General features: G+C 39.5%; 1 protein-coding gene across 3 annotated transcripts in view; it reads left to right on the plus strand.

Annotated features, from left to right (window-relative positions):
• LOC143025652 (USP6 N-terminal-like protein) overlaps positions 1–22,101 on the plus strand; it is a 58,296-nt gene that overhangs the window by 17,535 nt on the left and 18,660 nt on the right. For all 3 annotated transcript variants that reach the window (XM_076185646.1, XM_076185644.1, XM_076185645.1), the window contains exons 3-11: positions 626–782; positions 3,097–3,255; positions 3,945–4,017; positions 4,596–4,731; positions 7,087–7,230; positions 8,380–8,540; positions 10,069–10,220; positions 10,820–10,953; positions 12,282–12,422. In XM_076185646.1, the coding sequence (XP_076041761.1) occupies positions 626–782; positions 3,097–3,255; positions 3,945–4,017; positions 4,596–4,731; positions 7,087–7,230; positions 8,380–8,540; positions 10,069–10,220; positions 10,820–10,953; positions 12,282–12,422 (1,257 nt within the window). The remainder of the gene's footprint in view (positions 1–625; positions 783–3,096; positions 3,256–3,944; positions 4,018–4,595; positions 4,732–7,086; positions 7,231–8,379; positions 8,541–10,068; positions 10,221–10,819; positions 10,954–12,281; positions 12,423–22,101) is intronic.

Here is a 22,101-nt window from a genome sequence, read left to right on the forward strand (position 1 = left end):
TATGTATTGTGGTGAAGGAATGAACATTCTTAGTTACAGTGCAGTGTTCAATGTGAAACCATATTTGCTTAAGGTTATATAATGTTTATCCTTTCCATGATGTGGAGGATTTGCTTATTATTTTATGCTTACAGTATAGTTGGTCATTGTAAATTGTAAACATGAATATTAACCTGTTCATACTGAATGTCAATTAAATATACTAAGCTTTTTAAGATATGGCACTGTAAAAAATAATTTTATTTGAAGTTTGTTGCTGTTATGGAAATGCATTATTTAGATTTTGATTCACCATTAGTAAAGTTTTAAAATGTGAAAAGGTGAACAGTTTTATGGTGTAGCATTTAATAGCATTTTTAACATATTTAAAAAAAAATCTTAGTGGCAGTAGTTATTAATGTTTTTTGAAATATAATTTCAAGAAGAACAGCACAAACTGCCTTATTTTTTGTATCCTCAGATTTTCTCTTTGTGATATTAGTGTTTTTAACATATAAAAAAAATTCTAGAGGCAGTAGTTACTAATGTTTTTTGAAATATAATTTCAAGAAGAACAGCACAAACTGCCTTGTTTTTTGTATCCTTGTGTTTTCTCTTCATTATATTATTGTTTGTGTCACGCCAGGGTTGACTGATGATGAGCTGCTGGTGCGAGCACGAGAAGAAAGAGCGGCTATAGTTGCCAGATATGACCTGGGCCGGGATGAGGGTGCCGTCATTGACCCCTGGGAGGACCCTGAATACGAGGTGTATCACATGACAGACCGATATGGCTTCATACAGTAAGTTTGTGTTGATTGATACAAGAGATTTTATAGTGTGTTGGTGGTATTCAAGGGCCATATTCATGATATTAGTTCTGGTTAATTTCTGCTGATAAATGATGCAACTTTTTACCCCTAGAAATATTTCTTCCTCATTGCTATGACCATTATGATATAATGATGCATATTTTATTGTGGATAAAGACATGATATTTTGTTTGGCTTAGGGGGTACTGTTTTGGTTAATCCCTTCTCTTTGATGACATTCTAGAGATTTTATTATGGTTAATATCAGAAAATTTGACCTATTATAGACCTTAGCAAAGGAGTACCAGAACACAAGGATACGTACTTTCCATCATAGGTGGAGCTAATCAAAATTGATTCAACTAATCTTACTGAAGGGATGTCACAAAAAATGAATGAAATAGCTTGGTAGCAGCCATAACAAAAGAGTAACTACTATCTAGTGTAGAAAAGGTTGAGACTTTGGTCTCTAAAACCCTCTGTAACTATAAAATGTGGTGGTTTACAGTTATATGGCTTGTGTAGCAAGTCATGCTAATTAACTTTCAAAGGACTAAAGGCTTCACAACCTGAACAAAAGAAAATTAACACTTGTCTTCAGTGGGTAAATATAGAACAATGGTTCCCAAAGTTTTCCACTCCATTGGCATCCTGGTGAATTCTGGACACCCTCATCCCTCATATGCACTTTGGGAGCCAATGATCTAGAATGTATACATTTAGGAATGCAAGTCCCAAAGCTGAACAAAATCATTAGGCTCTATTTAAAACAAAATCATGAACCATCACTAAGCTTTAATGGGTTGATATAAGGCAGGGGTTTCTAATAAGTTTTAAGGGCTTGGAAGATGGCTCGTACATACATACATACATATACCAAGGCTTTTTCCCCCTTCCAAGGGAGGTAGCCAAAAAGGGAAAGGCATAAAAACACTCCCACCCATTTCATCCCTAAATACACTCCACACCCCTCCCACCCTTCCTCTCATCTGAGCACCTCCCGGATGACGGGTCATCCCTGCACCCTGCCCACCGCCCTGGGTCAGAAGCAGTGTCGCAAGACACAGCACATCCACAGCAAGGCCGCTTCACCCAATCGGCGACCCCCCCTCTCCGTCCCCCTCTGCATAAAAGGAGAGGACGGGGAGAAATCCCTTCGGGCTGCGTCAAAACTCACTCACACACACTACCCCCCCCACCCCCCCGCCCATTTCTCCCCATGCAGTCACAACATCATCCATATACAACCATTCTCCACTCACCTCTGTCTTCCGTCCTCTCCCTTCCTTCCTCAACAGACATTCCCCTCTTCCCCAAAGCCCCCTTCACCCCATCCATCCACCTCATCCTAGGACGTCCCCTCATGTTCACTCCCTCCACATCTGCCTTCCATACCTCTTTTACTAGTCTTTCTTCACTCATTCTTTCCATGTGTCCAAACCATCCTAATATTCTTTCATCAACCCTATCTCCCAAATCCTTTTTCACCCCTGTTCTCCTCCTCACCTCCTCATTTCTCACTCTATCTAGCCTAGTAACCCCCACCATACTTCTCAGACACCTCATCTCAAACACATTCAAACTCCTTCTCTCTTCTTCTCTTATGTTCCACGTTTCTGCCCCATACAGTGCTGTTGGCACAATCACTCCTTCATACAGTCTCCTCTTCGCATCCATTCCCAAATGTCTATTTCTCATTACACTCTTTAAACCACCAAGGCATTTACTCGCTTCTCTCAATCTACATTCTACCTCCACCTTCACTCCACCTTTTCCTGCTACACTTGCACCCAAGTATCTAAAACTATCCACTTCCTCCAGTCGCTCTCCCTTAATGTTCACTTCCAGTCTACTGCCACTTTCACCCCTTGTACATCTCATCACCTTACTTTTACCCACATTTATCTTTAGCTTTCTTCTATCACATACTCTCCCAAACTCTGCCACCAGCTTCCTCAATCCCTCCTCTGACCCTGCCACAAGCGCAGTGTCGTCCGCAAACAACAGCTGGCTCACCTCCCACTTTTCTCCATTTTCTTTAACCATCTCCAATCCCTGACTCACTACCCTAGCATTCACCTCTCGCACCACCCCATCCATGTATAAGTTGAACAGCCAGGGCGACATAACGCATCCTTGACGAAGTCCCACCTTTACTTCAAACCACTCACTCTCTCCATTTCCAATCCTAACACATGCTCTACTACTCACATAAAAACTCTTGACAGCTCCCAAAAGCTTTCCTCCTATCCCATAAATCTGCACCAATAAAAGTATCATTAAATGAGATATGTCATCTTTTCAGTGACAACCGATTACCACAGTCTCGGTCAAAGGAGGAGGAGAAGCGGAAGGAGCTGGAGATGTCACGTGTCGCCAAGTGGCAGAAGATGACCCGGGAGTGGAAGAAGTACCAAGGGACAGAGAAGCTAACCAAACGTATATATAAGGGCGTACCTGATAGGTAAGACCCGATGCTGTTTCATTTGAAATACATCATACCCTGTCCTGCCTATCATGCTTACATGCTTCAGCAGCACATGAGAATGATAGGTATACAGTTCTACACAAGAACCTTCTAACCCACCCTCCTTTTGCATCACATCACATTACATTATTCAGACACAGACCACTGAATGTAACATGAAAATAATGCCAACTGTATTGTATTCAAATAACTGCAGTAGCCTACAACATGCATACATATATCAATGGCTTTTTCCACTGTACAAGGGAGGTAGCCAAAAACAAAGGCATAAAATCTATTCCCACCCATTCCATCTCCACATACTCCACTCCCATTCAGCCCCCTCTCTCCCTCTTATCTTGGCTCCTCTTGGATGATGGGTCATCCCAACATCTCATCCATTGCCCTGGATCAGAAGTAATGTAGCAAGACACAACACATCCACAGCAAGGCCACTTCATTTAATCAGTGACCCCCTTCTCCATCCTTTCCCAACCCAGGTGCCTTACCTACTCTCATCATTTTAACCCACTAAAAAAGTCAGCCTTTAGATGGAGTATGATCTTAGCAAAATTGTGAAATTTAGAGTATACCTTGGTATAGAAGTTAAGCCACAAGATTTGAGTAGTGCCGAGGGTATTGTATCAAGATTTGTGGTTAACTCCAATTGTGTTGATATTTTTCAGGTTTAGAGGAGATGTGTGGGCTCGATTGCTCTACCTGGACCAAGTGAAACAGGAGCAGAGAGGGAAGTATGAGGTAGGTCCTGGAATGACAGGAATGAATGAAGAGAGATCGAAAATAGATGAAACAATGTTCTCCTCATCTGCTTTGTGATTTAAGTTGACAAGGAAGTGTCTTGTTACACAGTGAAACAGTGGGATTAAACCAGCTATGGCTGTGGAAGAATGTGGGATACATAGCAACTCTTTATCCCTGAGGTATAGAGACGAGTCAGGGTGATTGAATGGGTTTTATGTGTGTGTGGTTTGGGTGTGCACATTGACTCAGCCACCTCTCCTTTAAGGGAGAAAACCCCTGGTTTATGCTTACATACATGTGATGTGTTTGGCTTGTGTTGGATGTCTTATATGCATGTGCATCTGGTCCAGCATATGTATTGTGTTTCATTTACGAATGTAGTGTATCTAATAGGGATGTATTAACAGTAGCTGTTGCACAAGATTGATATGTGTGTACTTTTTTTTTTTTTTTTTTTTTTATTTATTTCTTTCTTCCAATTGGTACAAATGTAGAAGTTATTTTACTCCCATAGATGGAGAACATGATATTTTAATGTTACACAAATCTAATTTGATTTTCTCACCATTTTGAAGGAGATGAAGAGGCTTGGGAGGAAATGGTCAACAGATGTGCGGCAGATTGACCTGGATGTCAATCGAACTTACCGGGACCATGTTTCCTTCAGGAAAAGATATGATATCAAACAGCAGCAATTATTCCATGTTTTAGGTGAGCCGATATTATTATTATTATTATTTTCTCTGTCTCTCACTTTCTCCTCACTTGTACTCTGTCTCTCCCTCCCCTTCCTAGCTTGCACTCTCTTTTCTTTGTCTTTTCTCTCTCTTTTCTCTCTTTTCTCTCATATATCTTTCTTCTCTCTTTTTCTTTCTGTTTTTCCTCTTTTTCTTTCTGTTTTTCCTCTTTTTCTTCTCTTTCCTCTCTTTTCTCTCTCTCTCTCTCTCTCTCTCTCTCTCTCTCTCTCTCTCTCTCACTCTCTCACTCACTCACACACTCACTCACTCTTTTGCTCATTCTTCCTCTCCCTCACTCATCCTCACTCTCCATCAATCTCATCCTCCTCCAATTGCAGAAGATTTGAAAGGGGAGGTTCAAGACCCTCTACTACCATTAAAAACCAAAATCATTCAAACAGTTATATATGAAAATGCATCCAATACCTCATCCAGGAGGTACCAAGATGGGAGGAAGGGAGGAGGGTGGAGGGGAGTGGAGTACCGTAGTACCTCTCATTAATGGACGTTAATTAGCTGTTTTTGCTGTGTTTTCGGTGTTTTTGGTGCCGTTGTTTAGTGCTGTGCAATCACTATGCCACCCAAAAACGACTCCAAATCAACAGATTATTCACATCAATGGACACTGTTTCCCCCCCTTTTAGTCCGTTAATGAGAGGTAGTATTGGTAGGAAATGGAATGGGTGGGAGTGATTTTTATGCCTTTTTCTTTTTGGCTACCCCCCATGTAGGGGGAAAAAGCCTTTGGTATATGTATGCATCTAATCTATAGCAAATTTCAGGACATAAGTTGTATTATTTTTAAATTTCAAAGATATAAATTTTAATAAAAAAAAAAGTATTATTTACTAATGTCTCTAATGTCAAATAGGGTGGGGAATTCCAGATACACCCAGCCCTTAGATCTTCACTTGCTCTCCCTTCCCTTCCCCTCTCTTCCACTCTCTTCCTTACTCTTCCATCTCCCTTCCTCTGCCTCTCTCATTCTCTCCTTTCCTCTGTCCCCCCTCTTCCACCCACTCCCAATTGACCAGAGTCACTTGGCATTCTTTTATGATTAGAGACTCTTGAGTCTAAAAAGAATGTGGATCACTGTTAACTTCTCTTATCCCTCCATTCTTCTGCCCTCTTTAAGTCTCCCCTATACCACTCTTTGATACAGTATTGCTCCCAAGACTCTCTTACACTCACCTTTCTTCCACACTCACTCACCCTCTCCCCTCTATTAATCATTGTAAAGTGTATCCACAAAATTAGTTTAAATTTTCCAGTTTATATTAGATAATGCAAGGAGAATGTATGCTGAACAAGGACATGAGAGTGGAAAATTACTCTGTTCATTGACCCTTGTCTCACTTGCACGAGACCCATAGTTCTCAGGTAGCTGGGAAGAGCCACTAGACAGGCCCGTAGGTCACTCAGTGGAAGGCAGAACAGGAGGTGGTGCTCAATGTCTTGTGTGTAATAGACGCATCCACGGCAGCCTGGCTATGGCCATGCCTACTCAGCAATAGCAATGTCCCTGAGCTGGGCATCCCAAATACAAGCATGCCAGTATGGATCCCATTTCTCTTGCTTGAAAAGAATGCAAATTTAGCGATGAATGGAGAATAGTTGTAAATGGATGAAGAAAGAAGTGGCCTAAAAGGATATTCTTCATGTTTGCTCCATAATTTTTTTATCTAGTGGATTGAGGAGGTGGGATGTTATAATGAAGCAGTGGAAGTAAATCAGTTTAGCTGTCAGACCTTAAAGTGGAAGCGTTGTGTTCTGCTCCATTGCCTAAGACCCAAGCAGGGTGGCAAGGGAAAGGGCCATTCATCCATGAGGTGCTAAGATAAGAGGGGTGATAAATGGCTTGGGATGGGTGTAGGGTGAGTGTATGATTTGAATCGGCCTCCGTCAATATGATATGGTTTAACGTCACAAACTCCCTGCTTTCGGAAGGCTAGGACAGTGCCCCCCTCAGAGGGCTTTGTAGCAATATAAGGGACAAAAAGGCCATTTGATATTTATCTAGTTGTATTATGCTTGTTGTGACCCGTCTTTGTATCTCTCAGCATCTAGTTTGTTCTTAAATTTTTGTATGGTTTTTGCACACACTATTGTTTCATCCAATTTGTACCAGTCATCCACCACTCTGTGTGGAAAACTTTTTTCCAGATCTCTTTCATAACTATCCTTTTTGAGTTTCTTTTCATGTCCTATTATTTTTCTTTTATCCCACTTTAATAAGTCTTCTCAGGTGTGTATGTAGGTGCTCTTGTTGGAGTAATTTGTACCTAGCCCGGCTCCTTGGTATTTATTGATGTAATTTGTTACGTTTCAGTTGCATACTCAATGTACAACCAGGAGGTGGGCTACTGTCAGGGCATGTCGCAGATTGGTGCCCTGCTTCTTATGTACCTCAATGAGGAGGATGCCTTTTGGGCACTCTCTGCGCTTATGGCAGACAAAAAATATGCAATGCATGGTAAGGAGACTACCCAAACCAGGTATCTAATCTAATTTCTTTAATCATTTATTTATTTATTTGATTCCATCTATCTATATACAGTATAGATAAAATCAGATAAATGAATGATACAAGTGTGTGTGGTGCGTGTGTGTGTGTGTGTGTTTTGTTGTTAAAGTTGTATGAAGCTTTCTGCTTGACAGTATTAGGCTTGAACTTTTCAAGAGCTGTAAAGGCTTTCCATCGACCATTATTTAGTCACTGGATAAGTGAAATAAATTCTATGAATCACCTTATGCATACATGTTTCATAAATTCAGCTTCCCTTTTCAGAGGGTAATACAGAAGTCAACACCCACAAATATCCACTTATGAATTGTGGGTATATGAGGTCACCGTAAATTGGTCATTAACGAGTGGTAGTGCTTTGCGTCAATGGACAAGCTTAAAAAGGAAGAGGGTTTTTGGTATATGTATCTATGTATATAATTGGAAACATACGACTTTCATACCATAAACCAATTTTTTTTGTAATTCCAATTATTTTTCAAAATAGTGATATATGGTACTCCTTGTATGTGTGTGTGATTCACTGGAGTCTTCGATTATGTGTTGGTCTTGTGGTTGACAGCTATTATCCTCCTGGATGAGAGCTCAAATTTAATATTGCCCCCACATATGTGTGTGTGCGTGTGTAAATATATATATGCACACACACTTACATACCTACATACATAAATACATGCACATGTACTATTTCTTTTTCTGGAGAAGTATATTAAGTAAGAGAAGACAGGCATTCAATCATGTCACCATCAGGCTGGAGTTTCCTGCCTCGTCTGTGTGAAATGATTTGTCCTTGGTTGGAAAAGAACCAGTTAAGAACTTTGTGGGAGGGATTGTGTATGATTATAGTTGACATTTTCAGATTGATAAAGTCATATTGACAAGAGACTTCACTGTCGAGAATGAGGCCAGATTTTTTTTTTTTTTTCTTTTCTTTTTTTCCAATATTTTTTTTAAGCTTCCATAAGGAGGGTAGCCCAAGAAAAAAGTAATAAGAAATGAAGGAAAGAAATGTCTATTAAAGACGAATTTATGTTGCAGAAAATTAGTTTTTACAAATGAAAATGGACATTACCAATATTAGATTATTATTTCTTTCAGGGTTCTTCATCCCAGGGTTTCCAAAGCTGCTCCGATTCCAGCAACATCATGACAAGATTCTAGATAAATTTCTACCAAAGTTGAAGAAACATTTAGAGAAAAATTATATTGACTCTGGCTTATACACACTTAAGTGGTTCTTTCAATGCTTTTTAGATAGGGTAAGTCGTGAGTCCACCAAAAAATGATCTGATATTCCCCCACCCTCTCCCTTTATCACATGCACATCCTTAACTCTTCCTATTATACTCCTATCTACCACTACATAGTCCATTAATGCTCTATCTACCACCCTTCCATCCACCACCCTCTCCCATGTGTACTTATGCTTGACTCTCTTCCAAAACACTGTATTTGCTATCATCAACTCCCAGGATTTTATGCCTTTGTTTTTTGGCTACCTCCCTTGTAAGAGGGAACAAGCCTTTGGTGTATGTATGTAAGTTGTAAGTTACAGTGTTCTCTCTCTAGTGTGTGTGTGTTTGTGTGGTTATCTGTGCAGTGTTGGAGCTATGGTCTTAAGGTTCCTTCTGTTTGCTTCCATTTGAAAAACTTTGCCCTTAAATCTATTTATGGCCTTGACCTAAATTATATATTCATCCAGCATGTTTCACAATTACCCAAAATCCTTGTGGAAAGCTATACTTTCTTAGGACTTTTAAGCAGTTGCTTTTCAGCTTTTTACTGCTATATGTGTGTGGACATATGTATTTGCCTAGTTTTACCATTTTAGTATATGGGGTTGTGTTTATGTGAGTAGTATGTGGGGATGAAATGGGTGGGAGTGGATTTGTGCCTTTGACTTTGGCTACCTCCCTTGTAAGGGGGAAAAAGCCCTTGGTATATGTATGTGTGTACCTTGACTATTGATATATCACTCTCCAATAACAATCTGGCTTCTTTTTTTCTGGGCTTCTTCCAGTTTCCTTGTGTGTGTGTTTGCATTTATCTCTAACATCTTGGTATAGTAGGAAAAGATAGAAGGAAACAGCCGTGAATCAAAAACTGTCATATATTTAGTTGTTGATTCAGGGACCCAAGTTGGTGGATTGGTCTGTCAGTTGCCTGTATTTGAATAAGTTATATTAGTATAAAAAGAGGTGTGGTAGGGAGAGGTGGAATGATTGAACATGAGGGGGCAACCAAGGATGAGATGGATGGATAGAGTAAAAGGGGCATTGGTAAAAGGGAATGTCTGTTGAGGAAGAAAAGGAGAAGAGAAGATTGGGGTGAGCAGAGAATGGTTGTGTATGGATGATGTTGAAGATGCATGGAAGGGAGTGGGTGGGGGATGGGGGGAGGGAGTGTGTTTGAATTATATTTTTGACACAGCCCAGAGGGATTTCTCCCTGTCTTCTCTTTTTCTGCATGAGGGGATGGAGAGGGGGTCACCAATTAAATGAAGCGGCCTTCCCGTGGATGTGCTGTGTCTTGCTACATTGCCTCTGACCCAGGGTAGTAGGCAAGATGCAGGGATGACCCGCCATTCAGGAGGAGCCAAGATAAGAAGGAAGTGAGGGGGAGGGGTGAATGGGAGTGGAGTATGTGGGGATGGAATGGGTGGGAATGGATTTTATACCTTTGTATTTTTGGCTACCTCCCTTGTAAGGAGAAAAAAAAACATTGAGATATATATATATTATTATCATTGTTTATGTTAATATGATTTTATTTATATGTTTTTTACAGGTGCCATTTACTTTAACTTTACGATTGTGGGATATCTACTTACTGGAAGGCAGCCGGCTACTTCTTGCTATGGCATATACAATACTCAAACTTCACAGAAGAGAGATATCAAAACTAGATATGGACCAAATTTTGGAGTACTTGCAGAAAAAGTAAGTCATGTTTCCCTATTTCTCCAATGTAGATATTCCCAGCTAATCTGTGAGGATGGGCTAGTTTGCTTATAGGAATAATGATGATGATAATTGTTGCCTTGAATTTCACTGAGTGGAAAACCCACAGCAGGTTAAGGAGATTCAGTCCCGTAGAATTGAAGTAAGTAAGCAGGCATTCCTCCGAGGGAGAGGCAAAGAGAGATGGGGGCTGAGGAGATACTTTGTACACTGGTTCGGTTCTTAGGACTGGGATATACTGCTGTTCCAGTTCAGGAAGTCTTCATTGAATGAAAAGGAGACTACCACTTCATTATGAGTTACTTGGCCTCCATAAAATATCTGTTTCATATTTGTTTTTGTCATTATTTATTGTGTAAATCAATGATTACACAATAAATAATGATAAAAACAAATAGGAAACAGATAGGACCAAGATAGGAGGGAGGGAAGAGGGTGGAGGGTAGTGGAGTATGTAGGGGATGGAATGGATGGGAGTCGTTTTTATGCCTCTGTTTTTTAGCTACCTCCCTTATTAGGGGAAAAAAAGCCTTTAGCATATGTATGTATATATGTATTGTGTATTTTCTCTTTCTCAGACTGGAGAAGAATTTTGGCCATGATGATGACGATGTGATATCAAGCCTGGAGAAATCTATGGAGGAACTGCGCAAAGCAAAGCTAGACAACCCAGGTCCTCCACCTGAGATTGAGCTTCCACAACAACCTTTTGGTGAGTAGGTTGAATAGGATCATTAGGCAAAGGCTACAAAAATAATTGAGAAAGATTAGGCATTGAAACAAAGAGGTAGTACTGTCAACTGGGAGAAGAGGGAGAACCAAGGAAGTCTACCTCCACAGAGAAGATCTGACCCCCACCCCCACACACCCCCACACACACCCTGGAATAATTTAGATAAAGAAATAGTGTGTGCAAACACTATTCAAGATTTTAAGAAAAATCTTGATGCTGAAAGATGCAAAGACTGGTCACTACAAGCATAGCTCCCTTCCCATATAATACAACTAGGTAAATACAACCTTTACAAGGTGTGACCCCAAGATGCTGGTAACCTGATCTCCAGATTTGTCCTATTCTTTTTCACAATTCCTACCAACCTATTTCCCATACTCTTACTCCTGTTTTTGTATCTCGATAGAGCAGCACATGAAAATGGTAAGCACATAGTTCTATGCAAGTCCTGAATCCCACTCATCTTTGCCACCACATAAGACACACACAAGCAGTTGAACACAAAAAAAAAAACTACAGCAGCACCATACTTACTCAAACATCTACAGCAACTTACCACCTGTACTTGACACTGTGTCATCACAAAAGCACATACATATACCAATGACTTTTTCCCCCTTACAAAGGAGGTAGCCAAAATCAAAGGCATAAATCCACTCCCACCCATTTCATCCACATATACTCCACTTCTATTGACCACCCCTCCCTCCCTTTTTTATTGGCTCCTCCTGGATGATGGGTCATCCCTGCATCTCATCCACTGCCCTAGGTCAGAAACAGTGTCAGTGTTTCTGACATACATACACATCTCACAAAACAAGCACTGACCAATCCCCAGACCCTGAACTCCACATCACCCCCAGACATCAGCCCCACAGAAAAATCACTCCCATGATAAGCAAGAATTACACTAGTATGCATGTATTTAGGTCACCATTTAGCCCTCCCATTCAGCCACGTATTTGCACGTCCCATCACATACCAACAGTACCCTTCCTCCTCTTCCCCCTCCTTTCACCACACCCCCAACTCGAATTCAACTTTCATATTTAGTTTCATGTTGATCAATATTAATATATCCATCTTTCACCTCATAAACACACTACCAGTCTCCCACCTTTGCTTTTATCTGGCCCAAAAATAACTAGTAATCCAATTACTAGGGCTATGATTGGAGTTTTCTTCCCAGACCTTTTTTCTTCAAATTTTTACAGGTGCTGCAAAAATTGCCTAAGTATTTATTCCATGTAACTGAGCAATCGGCCCCCCCAGTATGGGAAATGCTTATATGATTATTGTAATTTCAGGTATGTTTGTTGAGCCATCTATAGAGAAAGAGATAGGTCGGCGGAGGGAGTTCACAGAAGAGGAGCAGCTGATCACGGAAAGCCTCATGAAGCGGACGGAGACAGTTGCCATGAATGGGTCGCACCTCTCTGTGGATCGGGGTCAGTTAAGTCCTTCTGCCGATGCAACAAGCCTTTCCTCTCTGTCTTGCCACTCGCCGGCCTTTACCGCCCAACTGCCCATCGAGGCTAATGGTGCCAAAATTATGTTTGTTTTCGCATTCTAACCTCTTCAGTCCACGGGGTGGGAGGGCCGCCTCTAGTCGAAATAATACGTCCAGTGCATCCCATTTCAGCCTCTACCACGGGACTGAAAGGGTTGAGGGATAAGCCAGGGGATTACGCTTCAGCTGAAGGGAATTGTCTGTGCAATATCAATTATCTCGGGGTTGAAGGGGTTGATTTGATTTACAATTTGCAATTTGCTTTGCCACTCTGTTGCACTTGCTTATTACATGTTGTATGTGTAGTTTTACTTCTTTTACACTTTGTTATTCAATGGGTGTGTGTGCATGACTTTTGTGTTCCTAGGGATTGACCAATCTGGTGGCATTAGACGGTGGAATGCTCTGTGGTACACGTATCAACTTTGCTCAGATGAACGTGGCAGGGATTTTTATTTCCAAATATTGCTCAATCGCAGTGAAGGTTCTCAAATGCACTTTTTGTTTATATGTCTACTTTTCTTGCACTGCACGTCATCAGTATTCTTGACTGATAAATCCCTGTCAAGTTGATTTGACCAGGTTATAGTTAATCTTGATGTCCTCTTGGTTATTGGGTTTGCTTTTCTGGGAATGTGGAAGCCCTTGGAATGACAAAAATTGTGAAATGTTTTCCAGAATAAGTGTTTAAGTGAGTTAACTTCTCTCTCCCACTCTTCCTATCTCTTCCTTTCTCTTCTTTATTTCATTCACTTTTTCTCTCTTTTGCTTTTCCTCATTCTTTCTCTATCTTTTCTCTTCTCTTTATCTTTCTCTTTTCCTTTTTCTCTTTCTCTGTGTCTCTTGCTCTCTTTCCTTCTCTTCCTTCTCATCCTCCTCCTCCTCCTTTTCCTTCACCTTCTCTTTCCTCTCCTCCTCCCCCTCCTAATTTTCTCTCTGTCCTCTCCTCTCCTCTCTTCTGTCCTTTCCTCTCTCCCTCTCCTCTCCTTTCCTCTCTCCCTCTCTCTCTCTCTCTCTCTCTCTCTCTCTCTCTCTCTCTCTCTCTCTCTCTCTCTCTCTCTCTCTCTCTCTCTCTCTCTCTCTCTCTCTCTCTCTCTCTCTCTCTCTCTCTCTCCTTCCTCTCTCTTTCTCTCTCACTCTCTCTCTCTCTTTCCCTTCACTCTCACTCTCTCTTTCCCTTCACTCTCTCTCTCTTTTTCTGGTACATTTAAGCTTTAACTCACAGTTTGATCATCAAGATGGTGCTGGTTCTATGATAGAAACAGCTTTAAGCAAGAAAGTATCCTGCCTCCTTTGTTTGTCTGGACTAAGAAACAAACCTTATGTTAGTGGGAAGTAGCCAGAAACCATAGAGAAAATAAAATAATTTATATATATTTTTTTGAAGTACAAAGAATCTAGCAAGAGAAAGGAGAGGGGATCTTCCCCAAAAGAGAAAAATATTTGTGAAAGTGGAGATAAAAGGAATGTTATATTGTATTGTGTGGATCTAGAAAAGGTAAGGAGCAAATGTCAAGGAGCTTGTGAGGAGAAACATCTAGATAGATACAATTGCTTTTGTGTTTGATTTTTGAGCCATTTAATGTGTGCAATTTTCACTCGACAGTAGCCGGAGAGTATTTAGTATCTGCAGAGACCAAATACTGAAATTTTTAATTTAAAATTTGTTTCATTGGCAGTGGCAATGTATGCTGGACAAAAATCCTTGCTTACCTGGAATACACGTGTTTATTCTGGCCCTGATTTAATCAATTATCCAAGGGTGAGGAATATTCACTATGAAAAAATGAAAAAGAAAAATGTATTGCATCACATCAGCATCACTGCAAGTGATTTGTAGCAACTTGTTCGAACCAAAAAGAAACTATGCTGTTGAAATTGAACCATCAAATTGTTTGCTAAAATTTATAGAACTACAAAACTGTTTATAATTTCTAAAGTGTTCAGTAATCTGTATACAGGAAAACTCCTTTTACCCGACCTTGGTGGGACCTACCCTAGATCAGATGTTTGGAAAAATCGGATGTTTGGACATACATACATACACATACCAAAGGCATTTTCCCCCTTACAAGGGAGGTAGCCAAAAAAAACAAAGGCATAGAAACCACTCCCACCCATTCCATCCCCTACATACTCCATTCCCCTCTACCCTCTTCCCTCCCTCATATCTTGGCACCTCCTGGATGACGTGTCATCCCTGCATCTTGTACACTAAAAGATTAAAAACAAATTACTGGTTTGAGACATTTTCACTTATTTATGGTACAATAAAGCATAATAAACAACAAAACAAAGTGGAGGAGAAATAACCAAATGCCAAACATAAACAAACACGGAAATGCCCACAAAAATGATAGCCGACCTGAACGCTATGAGTCAGTAGTGGATATAGCAACAACTAAACATCCACTCGATGGTTGGATGTTTGGACAAATTCAACTTTTATCTGACTTGGTACATTGAAGAAAAAGTCTGATAAAAAGAGTTTTCTGTACCTAAGGCTTCTTCCCTTTCTTAAGAGAGATAGCCAGCCAAGACATGCATCCATCCCACATCTATCCAACACAAGGGATTACAAAGGTGGAGCATGCCGACAGGAGACCTTTTGGTCCATATCTAGGTCAGATATGAAAAAATCCTAATAATAGTAATAAATAGATCAATAAAAACTAGAATAATGTAAATATCAAATAAAATACATAAACGCATAGGCACAGTCAAACAACAAACAAACAGGTAAATAGTAAATAATAAATTGACATATAATAATAAATGAGAATCACAGACAAATGATAACAAAACAAAAATAATATGAAATAAATTATAATCATTACAGCATCTTGCTTAGGTGTTTATCTAAATGATTCCCTTTTATCTTGGCACCTTGTGGATCGGAAGCAATGCAGCAAGACATAGCACATCCACAGCAGGGCCCAACAGCCTAAGCAGGTGTAACCCCACTGCTTCATGAATATGGTGATCCTCCCTCCTTGTCCACTCATGAGTAATTAGAGAAGACGAGGAGAAATTCCTTTGGGCAGTGTCAATTGATTATCCATTCAGAATTCTTCTTCGCACACCTGTCTTTTGCCCTCTCCTTTCTCTGCTCAACAGACATTCCCCTTAACTACATTCTGCCATCTTCTTCATGGTCTTCCCTTCAAGTTCATTTGATCCACCAATGCCTTACACACTCTTTATGCGTGTCTTTCTTCGTTCATGCCGAAGCCATCCCAGTGTTTTTTTATCAATCCTATGTGCCAATTCCATTTCCATCCACACTCGCTGCCCCCATTCCTTATTTCTTACATTATCCAACCTCATAACCTCCACCACATTTTTAAAACACTTCATCTTAAACACATTTAAATTTCTTCTTTATGCCTCTCATACTTTCCAAGTCTTTACCCTGTACAGTGTTGTAGGCACAATCACCTCTTCATATAGTCTTTTTCTTTGTGTCCATTCCTAGATGCATATTTCTCTTGATGCTTTTCATTCCCCTAACACAATTACTTACTCCCTTCACTCTACAGTTTACCTCCACCTCCACCCCTACTTCAGTTGACACCCATTCAAACCAGATGCCTCACTTTCATCACCTTCAGTGATCTTTGTATGTCATCTTTTCATAAAGCCCTGTCATTTTCTTCTCCCATGAGATTTTCCAAGCACCCCCCACTGCTACAATCAATCCCTAACCTCCTCAACATACAGTAATTCTTTTAAATACTCTACTCATCTTTCTCTCACCATCTTTACTTCCATTGACATCTGTCCATCTGCACCCCTTGCCTTCCACTCTGTCTGATTACTGATTCAACCCCCTCACTCAGTTCAATTCCTTCCAAAGCAATTTTTTTTTTCTTTTCTTTTCATAATTCTGACAAACTCATACCCCATTTTACATCTGCCCTCCCCCTTGGCTCCCTCACCTTGCACTTTGCTTCTACTCACTTCTTGCATCTCTCAAATGCTTCCTTTGTTTTGCCTTACAACCAATCCTCGTATGTTCACTCCTCCCCCAGTACCACCTTTTCTCTTCATTGCTCCACTTCCCCTGTTCCCTCCCATCTTCCTCATCCTACGTACCATCTCAGCACATTTTACCAATCCTCCCTTTGGGTACCACTACATAATCTATTAACACACTATTAATCATCCATCCCTCCACCACCCTTTCCCAAGTGTACCTATGCTTTGCTTTCTTAAATACTATTTGCCATTATCAATTCCCTTTGTAAACATATCTTTAATATCATCATCTCTACTATAATTCTTGCCTGGCACCTCAAAGTAATACATATGGAATACATTTGAAAAGTTTTATTTTTGGTTCTTGAAGGTCTTTGGGGTGTCATGTAAGAACTATAGCAGAGAAATAATGTTGGAGATGTTTAACCCCTTCCATACGGTGCCGCACACGTAGGCGTCATGGGGAGCGAGTGTATTCGCGAGGCTGCCATATCGGCCTCTTGATTATATTTATTGTAGTCGCCCCTCCATAATGACATTCTTTCTAATTCTTTTGTAATCGCATTTTCTATGGTTATCAAAATTCACGGGTGAAGAGAGAACGATCGATATAAGCGGTGACTATATTTTATGATGCGAGTATTATTACGACACGTCGTACGGCTGGCATTGGTTGCTGCCACCGAGATCTAAGTCCATGACGCCTACGTGTGCGGCACCGTATGGAAGGGGTTAAAAAGGGAGTTGATGATAGCAAATGCAATGTTTAAGAAGAGCCAAGCATAACAATTCATGAATTTTGGCTGTGTAATCAATAAAAGAAATCTTTACTCAAACATTAATTATCATTATACAAATGTTATTCTATAGAAAACTCACAAAATATTTACCAATAAATGTTTATTTTTACTTAGTAATAGCATAGAAATGAGCTTGTCATATATTTTTTACAGTTATTTATATGTTTCTGAATAATTTTTTACATCCTTTTCAGCATGGTGTCATATCTTAAAATTATTTTGTTCTGACTAATGCCAGATGCCTTTGTTCAGTTCCAGAGCAAATTCTAGATTGAAAAGGGTCCTCATTTCATTAAGACCCTTATTCAGTCTAGGATTCATTTGTCTCTCAGCTGAATATCTTTTGGTGTTATTCAGAAGAAAATAGATAAAACGTTTCTCCATGTTGAATAGACTAAGAGAAATCAATGCTTTAGTGTTGCATGGCTACCTTATTAAACTTGTTCAACATGTTGATGTATTTTATAGGTTTCCGTCATGTTATAGACAGGCAGTTTTATGAAGTTTATGATCAGGTAAACTAGAAACTGAAGAATCTGCAGCTGAGCCAGAATATACCTGACTTATGAATGAATAAAGTTGTCTGTCATTACCCAGAAAAGTATATAGGAGCTGATTCAATATTTTAAAAGGATCAACTTTATCTCTTGCTCATTTACTGTTGTATCAGCCAGGGATGTTGTGAACGCCTAAAAAAAAAATTGTTGTGTTGAATGTTTAGTGTACAGACATGAACATACTTTGATTAATCCCATCAGTATGGATTATAGTTAATATATTTTGTTCCAGCTAATGCAAGACTTGTTCAGTTGAGAAATAAACCTTAAATAGAAGATTGATTACTCCATGCACCCCTTTGTTTAGGGTCTGCATCACAATTAAAGAAGTGTATATATTATTAAATTTGGAGTGCCCTTTTTAGAAACCTTGTAGTACCTAGGAAGTTAACTGTCTATGGCTGTGCCCATAAATTTCTTCAGTACATAACAGGGAACAAAGTGCCAGCCTATAGGGTTGCACCCATGGATGGGTTAACCCATTCAACTCCGATGACAAGATGTCTTGTCATTTGGTCAAATAAAACAAAATCATAAAACACCAAAATGTTTTATCAAACACCAGAAAAATATGACGGCAATCCTCGCTTCGCTGCGAGCGAAGCGAGGATTGACGTCATATTTTTCTGGTGTTTGATCAAACATTTTGGTGTTTTATGATTTTTTGTTTTATTTGACCAAATGACAAGACATCTTGTCATCGGAGTTGAATGGGTTAAGGAAAGTTGGGCTTTTTCTCCAGGATATAGTTGTTTCCATCTCCTGGAGAGTGGTGGCATTATACACAGGTACTTCATTGGTCACACAAAACTTCGAGTATTGTCTGTTATTAGCTGGAACAAAATATGTAAAGTATGCCACCACTTTGAATAGATTAGTAAAAGGCATAGTGTAAGAAATTAACTGCTTCACCCAGATTGAAAATGACCCTTTCCCACATTTTCATTTTTTTCTCAGGCTATGCAATGCTAAGAATAGAAGAAATTGTTGTAGAAATTTAGCTCAAGTGGGTAGAGGGTGTTGGAAGCTGTTAGTAGAGCAACTTGCATAGTCCCCTCCCTCCCCACCCCTTCAATCTTGCTTCATGTGCCATGGCTACATGCACTAAAGGTGGTGTCTTTAGTTTGTGCCTCTTGGTCTGTCTCGTGTGCATGTCTGATCATCACGTGTGATGTTGGTGGTTCTTTGTGTTTGATAATGTTCATTGTGCATATTATGGTGTTTGTCTAACATGATGGTGCATAGTGTTGTAATAATTGTTGTGCAAGGCTTTATGGTGTATGTCATGCATAGTATTTAGTGTTTGGCATGCTTTCTTATTGGTGTTTGTTGTGCATGGTATTACATAGTCAGTTGTGCATTGTACTGTCTTTAGGGCCAACAGTCAATACCTGCTAGTGATAGACATGTGAGGTTGATATTAGAGAGAATTGTCGGTGCTGTTTTGGTATGTGATCTCAAAGTTGTGCTTTTGTTTTGGTATACGATCTTACCTGATAGTGGCGATCTATGTTCATCATATCTTTTTTGCTGTTTTGGTATGCGATCTCATTTATGGCATGATCTCAAAAATTAGGATTTTGCTTTGGTATGCGCTCTCAATATTCTTAGAATAGATAAAAAATAAACTAACCTAACCTAACTTAACCTAACCTAACAAATAAGCAAGAAATGCGTGTTGTGTTAGGTTAGGATAGGATCACATATCAAAGCAAAATTCAAATTTTTTAGAAGATGCCATAGACGAGATTGCATACAAAAACAGCACCAAATTGTTGTTAAAACTTGTGAACACCTTCACATCCATCTGTAGATGCAGTTCCAAGGACCTGATACTCGCCTTTTTTTCCTCTTCCTCCTCCTCCTCATCTTTCTCCTCTTACTCCTGTACGCAACATTGAAACAGAATTGTAATTATACAATACTGATAGCAGTCCAAACTTTTAGGAAGAGATCTGTGGGAGGACATAAGGACCGTTGCTCACTTCTGTAGGGCTGTGGGTTTCCTGACAGTGAAACCTGAGGCAACAGATTTTATCACTTGTAGTAATAGTAGTAGTAGTGGTAGTAATAGTAATGCCCCATTTTTTTTATGTGCTCTATTGAGTAATTTGAAGTGCTGATTCCAGTCAGAAATTCTTTGATAGAGCTACTGAAAAGTTTATTTACAAAATACCACACGGATGCTCGCTGGCTGAGCAGGTTAGGGTGTCGTTACTTTCGTCAAAGGTTGAGATGATGATGTTTCAAACCCTCCTTGGGGTGAGCTGAACTAAGGGCATATTGCATTAAATTCCACAATACAAAGTCTTCCATAATAGGCACCGTTCTAGCCTTACCATATGGGTGGGGGAGGGAGTTTGTCATATTAAACCAAATTATCAAGACAAGGTAACCCATGGACAAGATGATGCACCTCACAGATTGTGTTCCTGGTAATACCAAGGTATGGACTGCATACTTATATGCAGCCAATACTTTAGGCACTATAATGGCATCCCTATGGACCAGAGCCACACAGCATTAATTATGTCAGAGACTGGTCTCCACTCGTAGAGGAATCTTTAGTCCAGTATTTTATTTCTGCTGTCCCTCCTCTCTGTTGACCCCCAAAAATCTCTTCTATCCCACTTCTCCGTCTCCACCTCTTCAGCTTCCTGTGCTCCTGTAGTGGAGGAAAAAGAACTTTGCCACTGTTTGTTAGGGTGTCGTTACTTGTGGCGAAGGTCGAGATGATGATGATGATTATTCAAACCCTGCTGAGGGCGAGTTGAACCAAGGGCATGGCTCATTAAATTCCACGCTGTAAGGGGCACTGTCCTAGCCTCCTGATAGGGGGAGTTTGTGACATTAAACTAAATCAGCAAATCCTAAATGTAATATAGTTTCCCTCATATGGGGCTTTAACCCTAGAACCACATTTCTGTTTTTGACAAACGTGAACCACATCGCCGGGAGAATTTTACCCCTTTTTTGGAAAATAGAAAAAAAAACATGCTCAGCTTCAAAACAGGTTTATTATAAAATAAACATTGAAAAAGTAACTCTTAAACTTTAGAATGATGATATGTAAACTTAATTAGTACTTTATGTTAACCCTGTATGTGATTTAATGCAAAGTAAGGTAAAATCACTAAACGAAAAGTGTATGCATGCGCGCAGGAGAAAATCTCCTTGCGATGTGGTTATAGGGTTAACTGTATAAATTTCATACACTCGAAATTTTAGGGAAGTCTACAACTATGAGGAGCTAAGATGAGAGGGAAATAAGGGTGTTGGATAGGAGTGGAATGGAAGAGAGTGAGCCTTTGACTTGGCTACCCCCATTGTAAGGTGGAAGGAGCCCGGTGCTGTTTTGGTATGCGATCTCAAAGTCATGCTTTTGTTTTAGTATGCGATCTCACCTGACAGTAGTGACCTACGTTCATCATATCTTTTTTGCTGTTTTGGTATGCGATCTCATTTATGGCGTGATCTCAAAAATTAAGATTTTCCTTTGGTATGCACTCTCAATATTTTTAAAATAGGTAAAAAAAAAGACTAACCTAACCTATACCTAATCTAACCTACCGTAACCTACCTAACCTAACCTAACAAATAAGCAAGAAATGCATGTTGTGTTAGGTTAGGTTAGATTGGTTAGGTTAGGATTCGCATACCAAAGCAAAATCCTAATTTTTTAGATTACGCCATAAATGAGATCGCATACCAAAACAGCACCAGGAGCCCTTGGTGTATAGATAGTGGTCGAAATATAGAGATTTTCTGTCCATCTTATCTCATTCTCCAACAGTGGGTCAATAAGTCACATTTTATAAATATGCTTCTACATAATACCTTCCTAACATATGTATATATATATATATATATATATATATATATATATGTGTGTGTGTGTGTGTGCAAAGTAGACCACTTGGAAAAAGAAACTAATGAAACAGAGCGCTTTCGTATATTACATCTTCAGTGCATCTTTTTGCACTGAAGGTGTAATATACGAAAGCGCTCTGCTTCATCAATTTCTTTTTCCAAGTGGTCTACTTTGCATAAGAGAACACACGTACCCGTGTTCTTATTAGCATATATATATATATATATATATATATATATATATGTATATATATAAATATATATATATAGATATGTATAAATATTTATATATATATATATAGTGCAGGTTCATCTCCAGTCTTAAAAAATGGTACACAACTCTGGTCCATGTGGATGTCATTAAATTCCAGGGAATGCAAAAGATAGAAATGAATATATGTTCATTATGGAT

Source organism: Oratosquilla oratoria, chromosome 5 (genome assembly GCF_046742065.1).
Source record: "Oratosquilla oratoria isolate Oo_2021 chromosome 5, ASM4674206v1, whole genome shotgun sequence".
NCBI classification, from domain to species: Eukaryota; Metazoa; Arthropoda; class Malacostraca; order Stomatopoda; family Squillidae; genus Oratosquilla; species Oratosquilla oratoria.